At 44.1% G+C, this 22,622-nt stretch overlaps 1 protein-coding gene across 5 annotated transcripts in view; it reads left to right on the top strand.

Moving 5' to 3' along the window:
• Nucleotides 1–22,622, top strand: part of NUP98 (nucleoporin 98 and 96 precursor) — a 37,641-nt gene extending 15,019 nt beyond the window's left edge. For all 5 annotated transcript variants that reach the window (XM_040535021.1, XM_040534771.1, XM_040534938.1 and 2 more), the window contains 20 exons: nucleotides 678–865; nucleotides 2,121–2,237; nucleotides 3,511–3,815; nucleotides 4,960–5,073; nucleotides 5,760–5,898; nucleotides 6,173–6,350; nucleotides 6,787–6,951; nucleotides 11,042–11,218; nucleotides 11,985–12,138; nucleotides 12,934–13,354; nucleotides 14,007–14,236; nucleotides 14,524–14,793; nucleotides 15,377–15,534; nucleotides 15,783–15,926; nucleotides 17,023–17,165; nucleotides 17,695–17,916; nucleotides 18,860–19,101; nucleotides 19,599–19,753; nucleotides 20,238–20,349; nucleotides 20,969–22,622. In XM_040535021.1, the coding sequence (XP_040390955.1) occupies nucleotides 678–865; nucleotides 2,121–2,237; nucleotides 3,511–3,815; nucleotides 4,960–5,073; nucleotides 5,760–5,898; nucleotides 6,173–6,350; nucleotides 6,787–6,951; nucleotides 11,042–11,218; nucleotides 11,985–12,138; nucleotides 12,934–13,354; nucleotides 14,007–14,236; nucleotides 14,524–14,793; nucleotides 15,377–15,534; nucleotides 15,783–15,926; nucleotides 17,023–17,165; nucleotides 17,695–17,916; nucleotides 18,860–19,101; nucleotides 19,599–19,753; nucleotides 20,238–20,349; nucleotides 20,969–21,186 (3,852 nt within the window). In that variant the 3' untranslated portion in view covers nucleotides 21,187–22,622. The remainder of the gene's footprint in view (nucleotides 1–677; nucleotides 866–2,120; nucleotides 2,238–3,510; nucleotides 3,816–4,959; nucleotides 5,074–5,759; nucleotides 5,899–6,172; nucleotides 6,351–6,786; nucleotides 6,952–11,041; nucleotides 11,219–11,984; nucleotides 12,139–12,933; nucleotides 13,355–14,006; nucleotides 14,237–14,523; nucleotides 14,794–15,376; nucleotides 15,535–15,782; nucleotides 15,927–17,022; nucleotides 17,166–17,694; nucleotides 17,917–18,859; nucleotides 19,102–19,598; nucleotides 19,754–20,237; nucleotides 20,350–20,968) is intronic.

Genomic DNA, 22,622 nt, shown 5'->3' with positions numbered 1-22,622 from the left:
CTGCAAAGAGATGCAGGCACTGTGCTCGCTTCATACGCACCCTGTGCTCGTGGTTTCCTCGGTATCAGCACCACTCCCCTGCCTGTCTGATATCCTTGCCAGGACAACTGCAATTGCTGGCCCCAAATTCCCTCATGCCTGTCTCCAGTTGTTGTTTCACACACAGGTTAGGGTGAGATAACACAAAGATGGTTAAGAAGGGTTTTAATAAGAAGATGGGGGGATAGAGCTGTGATCAGGCGTGGGGCTTAAGTCAGAAGTGTACTGACTGGTTTACACGCACCCAGCCTGTTTTATACTCATTCTCTCTGTCCCCCTCTGTTGCACCTTCCCCATTCCCTTCCTCTAAGCATTCCTGAAGTTTTAGGTGGTTCCCCAGACCTCCTGGAATATCCCAAATCCTCCTGTTCCTCCTGTTTTCCTCCCTAACTCTTGAAGTCCAGGTTGGCCCTCTCTGAAAGCTGTGCTTGTGGCTTCTTGGTGGCCCATCAATGCGTGACTGGGGAATTTTGGTCTTCAACGTTGTTTCCACTACCTGTCATCAGCCAGCTTTTGTGTCTGTCCTGGTTTATTGGTTCCCCATTTACTTATTATGCTCTTTGCTTTTATAAGTCCTTGGCTAGCTAACCGTATGGTACACGGTATGAAAACTCTGATGCTACTTCTGTGTGTTTCAGAGGCTGAAACCGACAAACCCAGCAGCTCAGAAGGCCTTAACGACACCCACCCACTACAAATTGACTCCGCGTCCAGCGACCAGAGTGCGACCAAAAGCTTTGCAGTCAGCTGGCTCTGCTAAATCCCAGCTCTTCGATGGTCTTGATGATGATGAGCCATCCCTATCCAATGGCGCATTCATGCCCAAGTGAGTGCTTATTTTGTGTATGTTAGCGGGAGCAAGCGGTACAAGAATAACCGTAGTATCACTCCAGTTCTTCTGATCAGGTTAAGTCCTTTGTAGTGTTGTAAATCCCATCACTTGTGACCTGGCTCAAATACGAGTAGCAATAACAGAACTTGTGTATAATTTGGAGAGAAATATTTTCTGTGGAGGAGATGACAGTCGTCAGCTTAAACTGCTAGCTGCAAATAAGCTGTAAAATGTGGTGATGAGTGGAATGAAGAGTCTATGAAATCAGAAGTTGTTATAACAAAAGTTTGTATAGCGTGCAGCTTCCTGCATCTGAAATAGAGGAGTCGTTAGGCTTGTTAATGCCACTAGTTTGAAGGAAGATTTATGATAATTTCACAGCCTAATGCTGGTTCTCTTTCAGATTCATAGCTGTTTCTGTGAGAAGTGAATAGCAGTGCTGTGGATCTATTGTCATGAAGCTTTTGGTTTCGGTCTTTAAGAATACCAGCGGTAATCAAATTGAAAAGGGCTTTAGAAAGCTTTTGTTTTTACTTAAAACAAACAAATACTTCAGAGAAAGATGGATCAGTCACTGAAAGTCCCTCTAAACACACACTTTAAAAATAACATTTTGTAATCTTTATGGGCTTAGTTTCTCTTTAATTTAGCCTGAAACATCTGCTCACTTTCCAGGGAGAGAGCAGTGTGTGGAATTACTCAGTGTTTTATTGAAAAACACCGAATGAACAAAAAATCAGGACAAAACAGATGCTTAAACTCTTCTTGCAGGTGTAATTGGTGTTGGTCTTCAGTGACTTCTCACACTGCAGGCAGTGAGTCCTAGCATGGCCATTGATTTGCTGCTAAAGTGTCCCTGTGCTAAAGAGAAACCTGCATCTGTGGGACAGACTTTCTGTGCAGGGTTATGTGCTTCTGGTGGAAAGGCACCAATTTGTACAAACGGATAACACTGTGGTTTACTGAACTTGGGTTTTGAAGCTTTCAATGACTTGTGTTTTTATAGTTATTCACAAACCAAAGCCTTGAATGAAATTCAAAAAAAAAACCAACCAACCAAACAAAAAAAAAACTTAGTGACTCAGCTACTGCAGTGCTCTTACAGAAGACTTTGTATATAAAAAGTGTGGAAACGGGTCTTACACAACCGGCTTCTGGTCCCTGGAACACTCAAATTAAGCATGAAGCATATATTTATGCAGTGGCTATATCCTAATTTCCCTTTTTTTTTTTTTGTGTCCTTTTTTAGGAAGAGCATCAAAAAGTTGGTTTTGAAGAATCTCAACAATAGCAGTCTGTTCTCACCTGTCAATCGTGAAAATGAAGACCTGGCTTCTCCGTCAGAGTATCCAGAGAATGGAGACCGGTATGTTGATGAGTGATGCAGGTGTTTCTGCTTGCAAGAAATGCAAACTTGTTATGCCTGTCTCTAAATTATTGTTAATAATGTAGGTAGTTATTTTGAGGGATGCCATCTTAGCTGTTCACTGGAAGTCAGTTGACGTACTGTGAGATTCGTTTATTCTTAACCTAGCCATCTGTTCTTCCTGTGTAGTCACGTTCCACTTCATTCCACCAAACTCAGGAGTTCAAAGAGGGATGACTTTTCTGGATATGGTTCTCCTCATTCCCTGTAGAGAGAGACTAGGCCACTTGAGTGCTAAACCTGACCCTGAAGTGAGAGAAACCTCTTCTTTTGTTTAGTCCTCCTCAGTAAGGTGGAATTCCAAGGAAACTTTGCTCATCTGAATGTATCATATTACTAAGATTGTTTTTGCGTATTAAATTTGTCCGCCTCTGTTCTGGCGCCCCCAGCACAAGAAGGATGTGGGGCTGTTAGAGTGGGACCAGAGGAGGCCATGAAGGTGAGAGGGCTGGAGCACCTCTCCTCTGGAGAAAGGCTGAGAGAGCTGGGGCTGTTCAGCCTGGAGAAGAAAAGGCTCTGGGGAGACCTCCTGGCAGCCTTTCAGTACTTAAAGGGGGCTTATAAAAAAAGATGGAGAGTGACTTTTTACTCAGGCAGATAATGATAGGACAAGGGGGAATGGCTTTAAACTAAAAAAGGGCAGATCTAGATTAGAGGTTAGGAGGAAATTCTTCACTCAGAGGGTGGTGAGGCACTGGCACAGGCTGCCCAGAGAAGCTGTGGATGCCCCATCCCTGGAGGTGTTCAAGGCCAGGCTGGATGAGGCCCTGGGCAACCTGATCTGGTGGGAGGTGTCCCTGCCCATGGCAGGGGGTTGGAACTGGATGATCTTGAAGGCCCCTTCTAACCTGAGTCATTGAAAAATAAAAATGAGGAAAACTCTAGGCTGCCCTGCCCCAGTCGGTACACTGACTTCCTCAAAGTCTCTGGGCATGTTTCAGATGAACTCCCTTTTTTATCAGAGACTGGAAAGATTCCTGACCAGCTCAACACTTTGAATTCATTGAAAGCTACTAGAAGTAAAAACTGATTACAGGAGTGGGGAAACTTGCTTGTATAACCACCTCAGTCCTAAAAAGTATTAAATGCTTTACTCAATCTGCTGCTTCTGCTGTTCATCGGGTGGTGGTGTTTGCTTTTTGTATGAAAAGACACAATTTTGGTGCTGAGCTTGTTAGAGCTAAACAATTTGATTTGTTTTTCGTTTCTTTAGGTTCTTTTTGTCAGTACCTTCTGATGAAAACCACAGACAAGATGGTGAGCGAGAGGAAGAGGAGGATCACCATGAAGTGACCAGGTTTTACACTAACCCCATTGCCAAGCCCATCCCCCAGACTCCCGAGAACACTGTGCACAAACACCAGAACAACGTGGACGATACCATTGTGGCTCTGAATATGCGGGCGGCCTTGCGAAATGGTCTGGAAGGCAGCAGTGAAGATGCCTCATTTCATGACGATTCCCTTCAAGATGAACGTGAAGAGGAGACTGAAACCACACATCATGTGCATCCTGCAGGTTAGATTGTGGGTGGGCAGCAGCAATTCCTTTATAGGCAGGTAGTTCCTGACAGCACTTCATGCATGCTTCTTTAAAGTTCTCTTCTGCTGTTCCAGATCCTCAGCTTTTTGTTTCTCTCCCTCCTGCTTTCTTCCGGATACAAATCATGTTTTTTGTTGTCATATCTAATGCTGAATCTTTTTCTGCTGACTCACTAAGCAATTAAATTTCATTGCCCAATTTTATGTTAGACTGATGTAGTGAGATTCCATGAAAGGGAGGAGGAGGACCCAATCTGTAGTTGTTCTACATAGTAGACAGAGCTGACTACAGTTCAGGCAAAAGATCTTGGTTATAAATCTATTTAAATGCTTAGTAAATACCAGAGTGCAGACTTTTAGAAGTTGCTGAGAAAGGAAGGGGCCATGGAATATGGTTGCGTGTCTCCATGGACCTGTCTAGCAGCTCTGTTTTGGTACTTTCAGTTCTGGTCTCAGGGTGTAGTAGTAAAACTGGAGAATGTGGAGAAGTGTTGGGGGGGGAACACTGAGAGGTCTTGAGTAGCTTTCGCTTAACGAAGACTTCATAGCTTATATATAGCTTTATAGGTGCAGAGGTGGGGGGTTGTTAGTTTTGTTAAATGTGAGTGGTCTGGAAAAGGCGAAGAAGAAAAGATTTGTTCCTCCTTTTCAGTTTATCAGTTTATACATGCGTCTAATAAAAGCAACAGGTGATGTGTTGAGAATAAATGTTTTCAGAAGCCACAATGGCAAGAAGTTGTGGATGTAAAAAGCTTATGTAGGTTTTAAAGATCATTAGACAAATTAATAGCAAAAAAAGCATTGGAGACTGTTAAATGCAAAAGATGCTTACCTTGGTCAGCAGATACCTGTGCTCCCAAATCATTAAAGCTAGAAGAGTGTTTCTGTCAAGTGCTGCTGTTTGTGTCTGGAAAAACTTGGCGTAGCAGTTGTCTTAAACTTGCTATGAAGGCTCTGGAATTAAGGCATTTCTCTGTTTGCTTTTGTTGTACTGATTCTCAGTTTGTTTGCAACCTTCATTCCATTTCTTTTGCAAGCCTGGACAACTGAAATTCTTGAAATGGTAAAGTTGGCGATCTTGCTGTTTGTTAGCCCAGTTCTCATTGACTTTTCCGTTGTAGGAATTGTTCTAACAAGAGCTGGCTATTACACCATCCCGTCTATGGAGGAGCTTGCTAGATTTACCAACGACAGAAATGAATGTATTGTGACCGACTTCACCATAGGCCGTAAAGGTAAGCACACACAACTTTAAGGAACTAGAAAAGTTGAACTAGTGAGGTTTTTTTTTTAAAGCTATGGAACCTGAATCTGAATTCCGTACCTTCAGCTTAATTATAAGCAGTGCTCCTGCATTGTGAACAGCTTACACCAAAGACTAGAAATCTTTCAGATTGGTAGTGCTAACAACCCATGTTGTGGGATGATTTGAAAAAAGTGAATGTGAAAATGAAAAAAGCACCTGCAGCAAATTTGCTGGAGCAGGCTGCATATCGCATCACTGTTTCCATCTCAGTTACTGCCTACATTTGAGCTTACTGAGCTCTAGTGAAGAGCCTTCAGCCTGAACTATATTCCTTATTGCTTTTATTTAAAAATAAAATTATAATGTATAGTATTTTCAGAATACTCTTCTAAATGTTCTATAAAGCCAAGGGTATGCTTGGTACTTGTGTGGGCAGTATTGATACAAAAAGCTTTCTGTGCAAGTGTTGACTTTAAAAAAAAAAAAAAAGTTGCTAACATCTTCAGCATTTTCACACTGGGAAGTGGAGCCACTTGTACTCTGTTCTGGAGACATAGCAAAGGTAGGTGGTAAGCTGGGGAAAGGAGGAGTACGGCAGGAACTTAGGCTGTCTGTCATAAGATTATTTTCATGAGCAAATAGTGATGTTTGGTCACCTTTTGTTCTGCTTTACAGGTTATGGATCAATTTACTTTGAAGGAGAAGTAAATCTAACTAACTTAAATCTGGATGACATTGTACATATCCGTAGGAAAGAAGTGATTGTTTACCCTGACGATGAAAGAAAACCACCTATTGGTGAAGGTTTAAATAGGTAATTTTTTTTAAAAGCGTACTTAATAGTAAGGATGTTTTTATAATGTTGACAGTGTACTGTGTTTGCAGGCAGCTACCAAGGAATCTAAATCTGAAGTGTGCACTCAGGTTGCAGCATTGTACAGTTGCTAGACATCTTAAAGTTTCTCAACCAAAAACTTGGTTTAAAAGCTGTTTTGAGTCAACATGGTCAAGTTTCATCTTCTGTGTGTACCTTAATAGCTTTGCATCAAAACCTCATAGTCTCTTATGCACTTTTCCATCTTTAACAGACGAGCTGAAGTTACATTAGATGGAGTTTGGCCTACAGATAAAACATCTCGTTGCTTGATAAAAAGCCCTGAACGACTTGCAGAGATGAATTATGAAGGTAGACTGGAGTCTGTATCTCGGAAGCAGGGTGCTCGATTCAAGGAATACCGCCCGGAGACCGGATCTTGGGTGTTTAAGGTAATGTTTTTGTTTTCCCAGCCAAACCAGTAAAAACTTCTCTGAAGAGCTGGAGGCTTTCAGTGGAAGCACTTTACTTTGTGGGTGACACAGCACTGGCGCGGGTTGCCCAGAGGGGTGGAGGAGTCTCCAGCTTTGGAGATATTTGAAAGTTGCCTGGACGTGGCGCTGGACGGGCGGCTCTGGGTAGCCCTGCTGGAGCAAGGGGTTGGGCCGGGTCACCTCCCTTGGTCCCTTCCAACCTCACCCATTCCGCGATCCCCTGAAGGCAGGTGTACAGCAAGTGTTCTTCTGTACAGAAGCTGGATTTGTTCCAGCTGTCACAACTGCTCTGTAAAGCTGACAGTTACGCCAGCTCATTGTTCAGGCCTTTTGGAAGTAAGTGTCTGAAATCTTGTTTCTGAGGTGAGACACGCTTGTTCTTCTCATTACACAGGTGGCACACTTTTCCAAGTACGGCTTGCAAGATTCAGACGAGGAAGAGGAAGAGCATCCTTTAAAAGTGGACACAAAGAAGTTAAAAACCACACCTGTGCCACCTCCAGGGCATCTGCCACCCCAGCAAATGACCCTAAATGGCAAGCCCACGCCTCCATCTCAGGTAGAAGGAGGACAATGACTAAACGGGAATTCAGAAAATATTTGAAGAATAGCTGGCCCCTAGGGAGGGGTTGCTGATGTTACAGTTAGCCTGGAAATCAAACAGCAAAACCATACACAAACCTGCACAAACTCTTCTGACCTCTTTGAGTGTTTGTGTGTTTTTTTTTGTTAAGATACTTGACAATCCCTTCTAAGGATGGGGGGGGGTGGGAAGGTGTTAAACTCTTGTTTCTTGTTTAGATTCTGGTCTAGATTTAATTTGGCATAGTTGCCACCTATGGAAGAAGAACTTGTTTTTGTGAATATTGATTATATTCTATATAATTATAATGCCTTGTGCTGCCTGCATTGAGAATGACATTGTGCATTAATTTGACTTGACCATCATTTAGTATGCAAGACTGTATGCTTTATATTTTAAGAACGTGCTCTATTTTTATTAAAAGCTACTTTTTAAGGCTGGTTATACACTGGAGTTTTAAGTGTATTGGAATTGGATAGGATTGCTTCTAAATTTTTGTAATGCATCTTCAGTGGTATGCCTGTGTGCCTTACATAGGGAAGGTAACATTTTATCCAGTTTGTTGGTAACCCCTTATGGTCTAGTGTTACCTTCATTCAAACCAAGATCTCCTGGGTTTAAAGGTTAGACTAATTAGACTGATACTCTTACACTTTCCAAATATAGCTAGTATGGATATTGTCAAGCTAAACTAGAATCTGCTTCATGGTGGATAAGAAACAGCTTCTTTGGAAGGCATCCTGGCATTGATGGGATAGAATGCGCTCTTTATGCGAGGTGGCAATGGCAAATGTTTCTGAACTACTTGTAGGTTTTTTAGTTTTTTTTTTTAAGTAACTTGTCATAGAACAGCATGCAAGTGCAGAGAGCAGGAGACTTTCTGAAACTAGGTTCTTGGTTACCTAGCTGGGGAAAAAATAAACCCTAGCAGTTAGGATATGCAGGAAGGCTGAGCAGAAAGGTATCTAGCAGCTGGGGAGGACTTCTGCTTAGGTACAGCAACAGGCTTTGTTTTTACCCTTCAGTAATCTGTGACAGCAGTGAAAGAAGATCTCCACGCTTGCAGCTCACTGAGGCACAGATCATGTGCCAAGGTGTTGCTTGGCACACAGCCAGTGTTCATGACCCCTTTAGATCATGGGGAGCAAAGGAGGAGAGGTTTTTTTCTGTACCTCTGAAGTCAAAGGATGAAGAACAGCATGAGTCAAATAGCTTGAACATCCATTTTTCTGTACTGGGTCTTGTCCTTTTGAAACCATTTGAGCAGCATCTCTCTGCCAATGGCTTTGGGTAGCTTAGAGCCCTTGGGTACAAGGGTCTACTCACTGCTTCGTGAGAAACAGAAAACCATACTTCATCACTGCTTGCACAAAAGAATAACTTTGTTACTTTTGTGGTAGGAATTCTCATTAAACCAGCCTGGAATTGCTTTTAATCTTGTATAGTCTGTGGTCTAATCTCAACCTCTGCTGCAAAGCCTTACGTGTTTCTGCAACACTGCCTTAGGCTTCCATGCAGGTTACAGGGGTCTGGACATAGAGGTCTGTTGGCAGCAGTTAACCTAAGTGCTTTTCAGTAAAGCCAGCACTGGTGCACTTCAGGAATCCCCGTGGCAGAGTCCTGATCACCTTATGAACAGGAGGCCAGCAACAGCACAGTCCATTTGTTGAGCAGAGCATACTTTTGTAGTGACAAATTAAGTGAACTGTCACCGTTCATGGGTCCAGAAGAATCCAGAAGTAGTTAACAGCTGCTGCATTGTCACACCTGGCTCACTGGATAATTAAAACCTGCTAGTTCATCCTGCTCTTGCAAATACTTAAGGAATCTACTTTACATTTTATTTAAGAGATGAGCACAGGGTTGTCTAGCAGACATGCCTCTATGTGACACCTTTTAGTCTTCCTATTTGTTTCTTATTCGTGTTAATTGGGACCAGAGCTGATGTTTTAAGCAGTCAAAAATACTTGGGAGTACATGTGATTTATTCAGACGTGTCTTGTAGATTCAAGAATACTTAGCAAAAACTTATCTTGGTTGTTAATTAACCTCTTTGACTTGAATACCATTAGCGAAGGTTTTTGTTTGTGAAAATAGGAAGAACATCTAGGTCAATTCCCCACACCTCTGAGGAACTGCATAGCATGTCTTAAACTCGGCAGATTCTTGGTGTGTAGAGCATCTGAAAATAATATTCTCTAGTCTGTGGGAAGCTTTTAGGAATTAGTTTTGGGGGGTTCTTCCTTCGCTAACTTGAATATTCATGATTTTGTTAATGTTGCAAGGCCCACAGGAAACAGCTACACCAGGGGCCTTGCTGCATTAAAGCACAATGAAGGGAGTAGTGAAACTTCTTTTTATAACCATGTTTTGACTTGTAAATCTGTTCTGCATACTGCAGGCATACTCAAATACCACTCGCTAATGCTGCTTCTGCGTCTGCCATCAAGTTCTATCTTTACAGACCCCCTAGTCTGACTTTATCTGCCTCATCTGATAACCGTCATCATACTTACTAGCTGTTTTTAATGAGCTAAGTAGCAGTCCATTTGAATATGCTCTTAGATTCCTTAGCATGGTTTCCTTGCTCATATATATGCATTGCTTCCACCGCTCTGTACGTGGCTGCATCTGGAACCCATGTAAGCTGTACACATGGATCTTCCTCAGGGCGTTCCTCAGTAAGGGACGGGGAGGGTTAGGCTGAAGCAAAGGCAGCGTGCAGGAGGTCGGTCACCCAGCTAGAGCCGGTCAGTCACCCAGCTGGGTGTTACAAGGCAGTTATCGTGGTGCAGACTGAGCGCCCCCCGGGCCAGGTGCTTCTTTCAGCTCGACCTGTTGGCTGCACAGTCCCAGCACTGAATGGCGTCCTCCAGGGGGTTTGTGCTATCGAACAGTTCCTTGTAGCAAAGCTGAAGAACAGTTGAAGTGCTTGTAGCACTGTCGTGTTCCACACCTGGTAGAGGAGGGGCTCAGCGGATCGCTGCGATATGCTGCCAGCAGACCTGGCTGTCACCACAGCAAGCAAGCTGTGCACACTGCTTCCAACTAGAGCTGATGGCAGTGCTCAAGGTTCATTTCTGATGTCTGCTTATCAGTTGGACTGGATGAACTTCTTCTGGCCCTGCCTGCACTTTGAGGCTGAGTTCTCATAAGCAATGGGAGATGCGTAGAGTTCACTTCAGGCTCATTGCAAAGATGATGCCATGCAATTGCCTTCAGTAAAATCACAAACTGAATTCTTCCTCCTGCCTTGGACTAGGCGCAGACAAGAGAAACTTAGCTGCAGACTGGAAGAAAACTACTGTATTTAACTTCTGAACTGCTGATGAACAGCAGCATGCTATTAGAAAAAAAAAACCACAACTTTCCAGTCCAATAACAGTTGTGTCCTGGTTTAAAATAAAAATAAATATACATGCACACAAACACACTCCATGACCCAGTATTATGTGATCATGAAGGAGACTGTGTATATCTAAAACTTCTATGAAGATTTTTGGTGGAATATAAAGTCAATATTGTACAATGTCACAGTTGGGGAAACAAAGCAGTGTTACAGAACTCACCTGTTCCTCATCAACTACCACTGGTATCACAAATTAATGCAGAGAATCACTGTTTTTAAACTGGCTGCTCAGTCATCTAAAATGTCCCAAGTTAAACTCGGGCCCAGAAAACTTTTCTTCATGTAATATCATTGTGAGAGAGAGAGGGGAAGGAAGGCAGGATGCACAAGCCCCATTCCGTTTTTCGGTCACGTGAAAATGGAAAGCTGAAGAGCAGTTTTTTACACTGAATACCAGAAATCGGTAAACTTCAGAAGGACACAACTAAACTGTGACTTCTTCACTTTAAACTTCTTCACTTTAACTTACACTGTTACAACTGTGAAGAAAATGGGAACAGGTTATATATTCCTCCCTAAACTTAATTTGGAGTTTTGACACAAGCAAGGGAGTACTCCGCTTCGTTTGCAGGTGATTGTTGAAGCTATTAAGTACTCTTTCTCAGCAAACTGTTGAAATCTGTTGTTGTCTGACATGGCCTCTGCATGTGTCTGCAGACCCCAGAAGTGGAGCAGCTGGGCAGGGTTGTGGAGCTGGACAGTGACATGGCAGACATCACCCAGGAGCTTCCCCAGGAGTCCGTTCTGGAAGATAACGTGATGGAAGAGCAGGAGGCAGTGCCTGCTTCAACCCATATTGCATCAACACTGGGTATTAACCCCCACGTCTTACAGGTGAGTGTCTTGTACTCCCCCCAAAACAGAGAGGACTTTGTAGTATCCGTCAGTAACTTCTCAGTTTGCCGCCCAAGGCTAGTTATATACCAACTTGTAATAAACTGTGCACTGCATCTGTAGTGTGATTGTGTCTTGCATGCTAGGCTTCTGTGTCTGGGGGGACATGTTTATAGATACAAAAAGTTGAAAGTCGACATGCAAAGCATCTGAAGGCTAGAATTCAGATTTCAAAGTTCTGAAGTGATAAGCTACTATCTAGCTAGGATTGCCTCAAGCCTAGTTTGGAGAAAAGAAGGTAAAAGGATAGCTGTTCTTGATTTGGTGTTTTGTTTTTTTGTTATTTTGTTGTGGTGGTTTTGGTTTTGGATGAGAGGATAATACCTTGAACACTTCTGGGCTTCTACCTTTTTTTTTTTAATTTGTAAGGAAGAAATAATGAAATAATCTTGGGCTTCTCAACTATTACTTAAGCTGAAATAGAAGTAGACAGAGCTAAGATCTAAGAAAACGTGATTATCAAAAGTCTTCGTGCCCATCCTACCAAGTACTGTGAGAGTGGCTTAACTAGTCATTTGTAAATGTTTATCATCAACTGGCAACTTGCTTCCATTTCTCCTCAACTGTGTGCTTTTACTTGAAACACTTGTGGCATGAGCGTACTGGTTGTATGCGATGTGCAGAAGTTACCTTTATTGGGAAAGGAGCTGATGAGATGCTAATAGAAGGATTGCTAACATGCAGGCTTGACTTTTCACCTTTTTAGATTATGAAAGCTTCCTTGCTTGCTGATGAAGATGACCTAGATTTGATCCTGGATCATTATCCTGGGAAGCAACCTATAAAAATGGATACTTCTCAAGAGATCTGTTCTCCAAGGCTCCCTATTTCAAAAGCACAAGGACAGAAAAGATGCTCAGGTATTGTGGGAAACCACATGCTGCATGAAGAACGAGTGTAATCCTAACATTAATAGGCAAAGTCCTATCACTGGCTGAATACCTGGCAGAACAGTTGTGTGCAGTGGTGGGTTAGCTTTGGCCAGCAGCAAGATGCCCATTCAGATGCTCTCTTGCTCCTGTTCCTCAACAGGATGGGGGAGAAAACTGAATGGGAAAAGCTCACGAGTTGAGATAAAGACAGGAAAATTGCTTATCAGTTACTATTGCAGGCATAACAGGCTTTTTTGACTTGAGTAAAACTACTTTATTGCCAGATAAAATAGATTTGGGTAGTGAGGGGAAAAAAAATAATGAAGTGCACATCACCCCCTGTCCTTTCCCAGTCCCTGAATTGAATGGGCAGACCTGAAATGCACCTGTGGGTATGGGTCCAGCCCTGTTCCTTTTAGTAGCAATCAATGTGTTCTTTTTCTGAGGTGTTCCTGTTCTCATGGTCTAACTATAACAATATTGGTTAAATTAGCGTTTTCTTTGAAAATCCCAAATTTTGTGGTGGGACTTATGTATGTACTGTTTTTGGTGTGCTGCCGTGTACTTTAGCTTGGATAACGCGAGTGAGGCTGTGTGCAGTGGGTTTCCTGGTTCTTAATACTGCAAGTAATTATGCTTAGCTGTGCGTTACCATCACAAATCACGGTGAATGTCTTCACTGGCTGGTTACGAAGTACTGAAATACCTTTAAAATATCAGAAATGTGCGGCTGAAGAGTGAGCGTCCTTTCAGTTAAATATTCTTCCCTCTTCTTCCTTCTAGTTGGTGGGCTGCTGCAATCAAAATTTGCTAATGTAATTTTCCAATCTGCTGGCGCTGCTGTGCAAGACTTCAAGGGACTGAGGACTTCAAGCAGTTCCCCCTCTGCTGCCCTTTGGTCAGCAGCTTCTCCGCTAGCATCTGCGTTTGCCGTTCCTCCGTCGGTCCCAGAGGTACAGGTGAAAACAGTGGGTGTCCGCAGACAGCAGGGGCTAGTACCTCTGGATAAGTCCATCACCCACAGAAAGGGGAAGCTGTTGATGGACATGGCGCTCTTCATGGGGCGCTCATTTCGTGTTGGCTGGGGACCCAACTGGACACTCATCAATTGTGGAGATCAGTTAAGTAGATCAAGCGAAATGGAAGATACTCAGTGTGAGTCTGTGGAATATGGATTCCTGCCTGCTCCAGTTGCTCCCAAATTGTAAGTAGTATTTTCCTTCAGGGTGGTTCTTCCATACTCTCTTAATGTTTGAAATAGTCCTGATTTTAAGTCAGCATCTTCTTGAAATTCAGTGTAATATTCTTCCTGATATATAGAATGGGTGCAAGGTGGAAGATCTTGTTGGCCAGGGGGATCTTTTATGTTGCTGCTTCACAAAAATTTGTTTTAAAGAACTGGAATATCATAATAAGGAGTAGTTATTTTTTAACATACAAACAGCACTGTCATCCAATGAAGGTTTAAAGACAAAGTTCAAAACTGATGTCCAGGAAGTGTTCTGCTATTCAGGACTTCTAAAATGGTTTGTTCAGTTGAGGTTCTCCAGCATATCTGATCTGCTGACAGAATGAGGTGCTCTCACAAAACGCACCGAGTTATGGTGAGGTGTGCTAATGCCTTTTGACTGCATTGAACTCAGTTCAGTGAGATTTATTTGCCAAAGTCTGGTTCTGAATCCCGGGCTGTGCGACCAGGTTCTTTGTATATAGCTGTTGACTTTGGATCATATGTCATGTTGTCATTATGTTAAAATTAGGACAAGCTGCATGATGCAACTGCTCCGTGGTAGGAGTTGGCTCACATGGAAAATAATTCAGAACATTGCGACCTGTGTTTCTTCTTTCTTCTCCAGACTCTCAGAATCTTCCTTCAAGGTTCATGTGGAGAAAGTGAGCTTAAAACAAAGGAAGATGGACAGAGACAAACAGTTGTATCTCATCCCTCTGGAGATAAAGCTGAAACACAGCACTGTCCATATGGATGAGCAGTGTCCTCTTCTAGCACCCAATCCAGGAGTTTCTGTTATCCATGACTATGCTGACTGGGTTAGAAAGGCATCTGAGGATCCTGCTGTGACAGAAAGTGAGTGTTGAATAATTCTTTTCATAGTGATAGCAATAAATCTGGAGAACTGTCCAGGTTAATTTCAAGTTACATCAGAGCAGTTGAATGTCAATAAAACAAACTGACTTTACCTCAGCGTTCTTTCTGAAAGCATAAATGTGTGTGTTTGCATTTGGGTGGCTAATTGACTTCCTGCATTGACTTGTAACGTGGTATCTTACTAGATTACGTTAAAAACATCGTGACTCTTTTCTAAATATTCTTCTGGTTTTACTCCTTATGACTGGATAACTCTGTACTCACAGCCGTTGTGAAGCACTGGTGCTTGACATGGACGTTATGTGAAGCAATCTGGGGGAACTTGAAGGGGTTGGATGCCAGCCTGGAGGAACCCAGTGAATACAACCTAGCCCTGGAACGCAGGAGAGCCTTCTCTCGCTGGCTGTCAGAGACTGCTGCGGGACGAATCGATGAGGAGGTCTCTTTGTCCCGACATGATAGCCACGTAGAGGCCGTGTTCAGCTTCCTTACTGGGAGGAGAATTGGCGAGGCTTGCAGACTGGCACAGCAGTCAGGTAAGATGCTTGAGTCTTGTTTTTTCAGGGTTGAAGTGGGAGGTAAAGATACAAAGAAAACTTAAACTTCGGGAGCTCCTAGTGAGTAACTAGTCACTCTGAATACTGAGTTTTCTATGTGAGATGCTCACTAAGGTAGAGTCTGGCTTATCTACTGCACACAGATTGGGTTGTATTCATGGAGGCTTTCTTGTGGGTTCTCTTAGAGTTCGAAAGTGTATTGCATTTGGAACTTTTTTTTTCATAGCATATTCTCTGAATGTTCTTTACTTTTAATTGAGCTTCTGTTAAGCTACTTATGTGTGTTTAAAAAATGCATATTTTCAGATCTTAATAGCTAGTTTCTTCTTGGTCTCTTACATCAGCTTAAATCTCAAAACTTTTCCATTCATTTGGCCTTGTTTGGGAAGTCTGTCCTTCCTATTCCTTTGTCTTCCTCCCTTCCCATTTTATTAGGTGTTTATGGAGTGGCTTAATTCACAAGGGACTAGATAATTGTGCAGCTGTAAGCTGAGCAAAGGGCTCAGAAACAAGCAGCTGTGGCACAGACATGTCAGCAATGTGCTGTTGTCTCCTGTTCCAGGTGACCACCGGCTTGCTCTGCTCCTCTCCCAGCTAGCAGGCAGCCAGCCCCTCCGCGACCTCCTCACCATGCAGCTGGTGGACTGGCACAGGCTGCAGGCAGACTGCTTCATCCAGGAAGAGAGACTGCGCATCTTTGCACTGCTTGCAGGGAAACCTGTAAGTTCTGCTACACTGTTGTTCTGTCGTTAATTTGACTTCCACTTCCTGACAGCAGTAAGTTCAGGTTTTAAGAGTCAACCCTGGCATGTGCTGTAGGAAAGAAGTACAAGGTGTTGACCTGCTGGGTTTTTTTTGCTTGTTTTACTAATGGCATCTCTCACTGTTGCGTTTTGCTCCCTTTTGGTCTAGTACATACCAACCATTGTGTGGTAAGTTTGACTTAAGTTAGTAATTTATTTCTTTAGGTGTGGCAGCTCTCTGAGAGAATAAGTATCAACGTGTGCTCGCAGCTGGACTGGAAGCGTTGCATGGCTGTCCATCTCTGGTACCTGCTTCCTCCAACAGCTTCTATTTCCCAGGCCCTTGCCATGTACGAGTCAGCATTTCAGGTAGGTCAACATGCCTGGGTAAAAGGAGATTTCACTCGGTACCACTGACTGTCCGGTGCTGCACAGAGACTTCTGTGAGCAGTCAAGTAGTGCTGCTGAGGTGCTGAGTATGGATTTGTTACTTTAGTTGTCGCAGCATCAGATTCCTTCACCCCTCTTGGTGATGAGTTTCTGCAGCAGTTCTCTCTGATAAGGATCTTCCTTTTCCCCTCTGTGTGATGGAAATAAACCCCTGGGGCTGGACATGTTGGTAGTTCGAGTCACAGTCTTGAACCTTAGGACCTGCTCTTTAGGTTGTTGCGTTAGTGACTTATTTCAAGCATACCTCCCGCTTGTTTTCAGTGTTTCCAGCTGTTTGGCAGCTTGACAAAAGTAGAACAGTGTGCAGCGACCACCAGCAGGAAGGCCATTTGGACTAGGTATAGCCAGTCAGTTTTCCCTATGAGGTGATAAATATACGGCTGCCTGCTAAAATAGTGCCAAACCACCCGCCCTCTGTTACACTTGTTGTCCCTGCAGCAGGTGTGGAAGCTGTCCTACAGGCAGTGCGTGGCTGCATGTTACGCAACCTTTGTTTATTGCTGTACGCTGGAAAGAACAAGTTTCAGTTTTACCATGGCTTGAACTTAAGATAATGCTACTAAGTTAGAATTTGGGGGTGGTTTCCAGTGCCCAGTAAAATGGCTCTTGCCAACTGTCTGCGTCCAGTGGTGCCACTTAACTGTCTGAACTCTGCTTCAGAGAGAGAGAAGTCTTGCAGAGATGCACCGTCTTTCATTTGATCAAGTCATATGTGGTTTTCCAGCTCTAAAACTGTTCAGGAACATGGGTGGTATGTGTGAGAACTGAGTGTCTCTCCGCACAGTGGCTTTTAAAAGCGTAGTGTGAGATGCAGTTAAACCTGCAAAAGCACTTTGCATTTAGTTTTTTCTTCTTAGTATTGTGTTAGTATGTAATTCCTATGTAGTCTTTAAGTGCGGATGGACTAGGGTGCACCTTCTGCTCTGGAGCAGAAAGCCTGCTCATCAGTCTGCTGAGCTCTGTGGAATTCAGAATGTGTTGTGTTCAAAGTATTGTCTTTAAACTTTTTGTTTAGAACACACCAGAGTCTGAAAAATACGCCTGCTGCCCTCTGCCTCCTTACCTAGAAGGTTCTGGTTGTGTAATCGAAGAAGACGATAATGCAGGAAGACCTCTGAGAGATGTCTGTTTCCATTTGTTAAAGCTCTACAGTGACAAGTACGTGGGTAAATGGTTCAAAACTATTCAGAAAAACCTTGTGAAGGCAGTGACTAATGGGGTTCCCAAACGAGGGGTATGAAATGAACTCCAGTGTTCACTGAACCACTTGGAAATAGTCAAAAATCTGCCTTGAGTGTACAGAATCACAGAATGTGCTGCTGCTGTCACTGCTGGTGGTGTAGATGATTGAACTCAAGTTTAGGAACACGTTTGCATTTTTCTTATGTGCTTTCTGCAACTTTCTGCAATAATCTTACCTTCATTGTAGTTGTCTTACTTGAAGGCATTGAGAAATCTGCAGGAGGAGCTCGTACAAAATAAAAAGTGGTGACAGTCTGGATGCAGACTCGAAGAGCAAAAGGATTTTAACAGCTGCTCGTATCTTAAAAAAAAAATAATAATAATAATAAATCCACACATAACTTGCATAATAATTGGAGGTGGGGGAAGGAGAGGAACTAAATGGCATCAGTATTTCTGATTGTTTGGACACAGCTATTTATGTTGCAAATATTTTTCTCTACAGGCACTATGACCTTGACCAGCTGCTGGATCCAAGAAGTATAACGTCTGACCCTGTAGACTGTCGTCTCAGCTGGCACCTGTGGGAGGTGCTCAGAGCCCTGAACTACACCCACCTCTTCAAGCAGGGGCAGGGAGTGCTGAATGCTAGCTATGCTGCCCAGCTTGAAAGCGAAGGCCTTTGGGAATGGGCTGTTTTTATACTGCTGCACGAGCCTGATACTCAGTGAGTGAAAGCTTTCTTTATTATTTATAATGCCAAAAAAAACCACCATCAATTGTTCTGTTCTATAGACATGGCATGTATACCGTAATTACTATAGCTTCTCTCATGACGTTGGAGCTGCAAGCTAGAGAACTCAGTGCCAACTGTAAAAAGTGTGTCAGGTTACACAGTGGTGTGCATAATCCTGCTTAGTTACGTGTCTTGTCTTGTCAGATGTTAAGTAGCATTGTACTGTAACAACTATAACTCCTGAACTGTTCCGTAGAAACGGATCAGGATATGAAAATGAGTGAGATCTGCTTATCCTCTCAGGAAGCTTACTACATTCAGGAACTTTGCCTGAAAACATGATGAATGCAAAATATTGCATCTATTCTAATTGGAGCTGAACAGAAACAAGTGTGGTTTGAAGGGAAACCTTGTGAATCACAAAAATACATGTTTTGCTTCTACTGTGAAATATATAGTGAACAAAAAATTGTCTTAAACTTGTAAATAATAGCAAGAGACACCCTTCCCCAAATGAGGCTACTAGTGTTTACAGTTGCAATTAATACATTGCATCAGATTTTTTTTTTTCAGCCGTAACTTCAAATAAGGCTTGTATATTACTTTTAGGGTCATGAATCGTGTTAAAATAGTCTTAAGCTACAACATTTATGATGTTGCAAAGCACTAGTGATGACCTCTTTCTTAGTGTTTAACACGTGTTGAAGTAACAGTTGATTGTAGAACTTTTCTTAGGATCTAAAGTAAGACTGCTAAAGGCCTGGCGAGGCTGGCTCACCGCCTGTAACGCCTGTGCCTCTGCTGTAGCCCAAGTGTAATGGAGTCCACTGCTGCTGCTTTCAGTCGTCAGTTACTTGTGTTGAGGCGCATCTTCTGGTGGTGGGACACAAAGGATTGCGTGTTGGAATGATGACCTGTTCTCTCTTCCCACCAGCGTACGTGAAAAGGCAGTGCGAGAACTCTTAAATCGGCACTGCGTTCTGTCTGAGACACCCGAATCGTGGGCCAAGGAGACCTTTCTGACAAAAAGGCTCTGCGTCCCTGCCGAGTGGATTCATGAAGCAAAGGCTGTTCGAGCAAGGATGGAGGGTGACAAGCATAAAGAAGCCCTCTTCTTGTTCAAGGCTGGGCACTGGAACCAGTGTCACAAGCTTGTTGTCAGGCATTTAGCCTCAGGTGAGTCTATTCCTGTTTGGTTTTTTTTCCATTCTGAACAGTACACACAAATAGAATTGGAAAGAAAGTCGTTGGGTTTTCGATAACGTGAAGCAGTAAGACTGTTTCTAGCAAGAGGGGCAGTACAGAGTGGCTGGCTGTTTCAAAATAGCTCTCATTTGGTACCTGGCACGATGATTCATCACTGCAAACATGTGAGAAGAGTAGTGCTGAACCTCCTGCACGCTCACCTTCCTGTGCCAGAGGTGCCTCGGGGAACAAGGGCAGCAGTAGCGTTCCTGGAGTGCTGATCCTATGGGTGTCCCTGTTCTAGGAAATGGAATGGCCTTAGGCTTGTCTTTTGTAGGTCATAAATCAGGTAAACACTTGTGGTCATGGCTGATAGTCACGGAATTAGGAAACTGACAGTGCAGCAGACAGCTGTTTTCTTTAATAATCAATATCACTGACTTGATAAGAAACCCCGTTGCTCAGTTACTTATGTTTGCTCTCTTCAGATGCTATTATTAACGAGAACTACAAGTACCTAAAAGGATTCCTGGAAGACCTCTCCCCTCCTGAACGCAGCGTGCTCATCCAGGACTGGGAGGTGGCAGGGCTGGTCTATCTAGATTACATTCGTGTTATCGAGATGGTTGATAGGATTCAACAGGTAACAAACTGAAACGGTGGTTTTCTTTCCTACCTGTTTTCTTTATTACCATTTGGAAGCTTTTACAGAACCTCATTTTTAGAGAAACCTTTTCCTCACTGTTCATTGCTAACTTAGTGTTTCTGTTACAGACACTAGCAGGCAGAATTTCATGCATCTCTGAAAATATAGAGAGAGATGGTGGTAATGTGAAAATAAGATGTGGTCTCTGCCCTGAAAATCTGCTGTTACGTGGCATGGCAGTGAGATAAGTGCAAGAGGAGGAACAAAGCTAGCAGTTAGCTAATTAACGGGGAGTCTGTGTGTCAGGCCCATTTAATTCAGTTCCAGACTTCTTGTTTCCCTGCTTAAGGCATTGAATTCAAACAGGCTGCAACATGTCTTCTGTCGGACAGATTCAGCTCGGAATGAACTCAGGCAGTGATTCTTGTAAAAGGCTTTGGATGCACTGAGGCTGACTGTCTACTCTTACGTGTGCTTTCAGCTGGATTGCTCCGCATATGAGCTGGAGCGTTTGCATACCAAAGTGACGTCGCTGTGCAACAGGATAGAGCAGATACAGTGCCACAACGCGAAGGACCGGCTGGCTCAGTCAGGTATGGTACCACCAATATCGAGCACCCTGCTGGGAAAGCCAGTTTAAAACCTGATCCAGCTAGCACTGGCTGTCGCCCAGGCTGCCGGTGTCTGTTTCTTGGCCTGTGCAGAAAAGGAAGCCTGTAGCTGGTGAAGTGAGCTGTGTTTTGCTTTAATGGTTCCCGTACATGCAGCTACTGTTTCTTTGTAACAAACTGTCTTTGTTTCTGGCAGTTTTTGTTACCTGGCTAATTTGGCTTCCAGTGCCTCGTCTCTTAAAGCCGTCTCTGGTTAAGCAGTGAAGTGTCTTGTCCTTACTTAGTGTTACAGTGCCAGATAAAACGTGAGCTTACCTGCAGAAAAACATCTGCTCTGAAGAATAAGGCCAAATGTTGATTATGCTCAGGGAGGAAGTCTGTTTGGAGTTGAGATTCACTGCTGGAGCTGAGAAAAGACGAAGTCGTAGCAGGGCATAGGTTTACCAACCCAGCCAAATGCCTTTGCTCAAGAACTGTCTCTTGAGTTGTAGTTAAGTGCATTCCTCAACGAGGTGTAAGCTCACAAGTGTTCGCGTGCTAGCTCCCATTGTGGAGTGCGGTATGGGGTGTGCATAAACACTGACCTTCCTGCTCTTTCCAGACATGGCCAAGCGCATTGCTAACCTGCTCAGGGTGGTCCTCAGCCTGCAGCACACCCCAGAGCCCATCTCTGACTCCACCCCTGCTGTGCAGCGCGTCCCCCTTCGCCTGCTTGCTCCCCACATTGGACGGCTGCCGATGCCAGAGGACTATGCCTTGGAGGAGCTGCGTGGTCTCACCCAGTCTTACTTACGGGAGCTGACAGTAGTGACTCAGTGAGGACGAATCTCTTCACGGACAGACAGGTTTTTACCATTTGCTCACCCTTTCCCTGCTCTAAGGGTAAGCATTCCCTTGGCAGCAGCCTCCAGCCACACCGGTTTTTCCATAGAGGTATTAAAGTGGCTTTAGTACGTGGGCTATGGCAGGAATTTTTGTAACCTGGGGGACCAGCGAGACCCCGTTGGGCCTTGCTGGCTGGCACCCTCAACTACATGACACTTTCCAAGAATTAATAAAATCCCTCTTGTAGAACCTGACTGCAGGTGAGATTGTGCCTGTGGAGGGGGTACAGAGGGGGCTTCATCTCCTGGCAGATCCGTTTTACTCCTTGGTTGCGGCACAGAGGATGGTGAAGCAAGTTCTGGGACAGTTCGTCTTGGGCGTGTCCGCTTCGGCGGGACTGCGCCTGTTACTGCCGAGCCTTTGGTACCTGAACTGACCAAGGATAAGCTTTAACTGGGGCTTTACGTTAAACGTTTGCTCTGTGGGTGGGGGGTGGGAGAAGAAACTAACTTCAGAAGACTTGTCTTTGCCTGCGTTCTCTTGCTAAGTTGGACACCTGCAAGTGTGGTGTTTCTCATTTCTCCATCCTCCATCTCCAAAACCCAAGAAAGCTACTTCTCTGCCTCAGAGGGGGAGCTGACACCTACGTGTGTGCCTTACGGTGTGCTCTGTGCTGTCCACGCCTCTGAAGACAGACATCTGGGCCCCACACGCAGCGTGTTGTCACCATGCAGTAAAACACAGGAGCTTGTCCCAATACCCGCCGTGCTTCAGAACCCCAGGCCAGGCGCTTCTGATCGGAGGGGACAAATTCTGCACAAGTTATGCCAAAAGGTCGGTCACGCGTGCCCACGGAGCAAGCAGCCCGGGAGCTCCGGGCTGCCTCTTCACAGCCACGCGTGAGGCAGGTGCCCATGTAGACGAGCACCACAGCACTCTGCCATGCACACCGGCGCGGTGCTTGCCAGAGCCAGGCTGCCTGAGGGGCACGGTGCTCGCGCAGCCCCTCCGACCGACGCGCGTAGCCAGGAGCCTGCCGTCATCTCTGTGCTTGCTGCGTAGCTGGGTAACATCGAGTGGAGCCGCCGTCAGCATAAGAACATCCCGCGAGTGAACAGCTGGCAATGTCAATTTGCTCTAGTGTGTACAGTCTTCACTGTTACTGTGTTTAGAAACCGACTATTTTTGGAAGAAAAAAAGCTGTCTGTTGGTCTGCTCTGATTTCAGGGTTACTGCAGCACTGCCTCCTGCCACAGCTAGCCAGCCGCTGGTGGCAGTGGCCTCGAGCCTGCTCGGTGCTGCTTTGCATTGGCTCGTTGAAGGTCTTTATGCATGAGGATTATGTAAAGGTTTTTATTAAAAGTTATAAATAAAATGATCTAGATTATTTTCCTGTCTTTTTGAAAACAATAAATAAAATGTTTATAGTA

Source organism: Cygnus olor, chromosome 1 (assembly GCF_009769625.2).
Source record: "Cygnus olor isolate bCygOlo1 chromosome 1, bCygOlo1.pri.v2, whole genome shotgun sequence".
Classification (NCBI taxonomy): domain Eukaryota; kingdom Metazoa; phylum Chordata; class Aves; order Anseriformes; family Anatidae; genus Cygnus; species Cygnus olor.
This window is presented reverse-complemented; position numbering and strand designations above follow the sequence as displayed.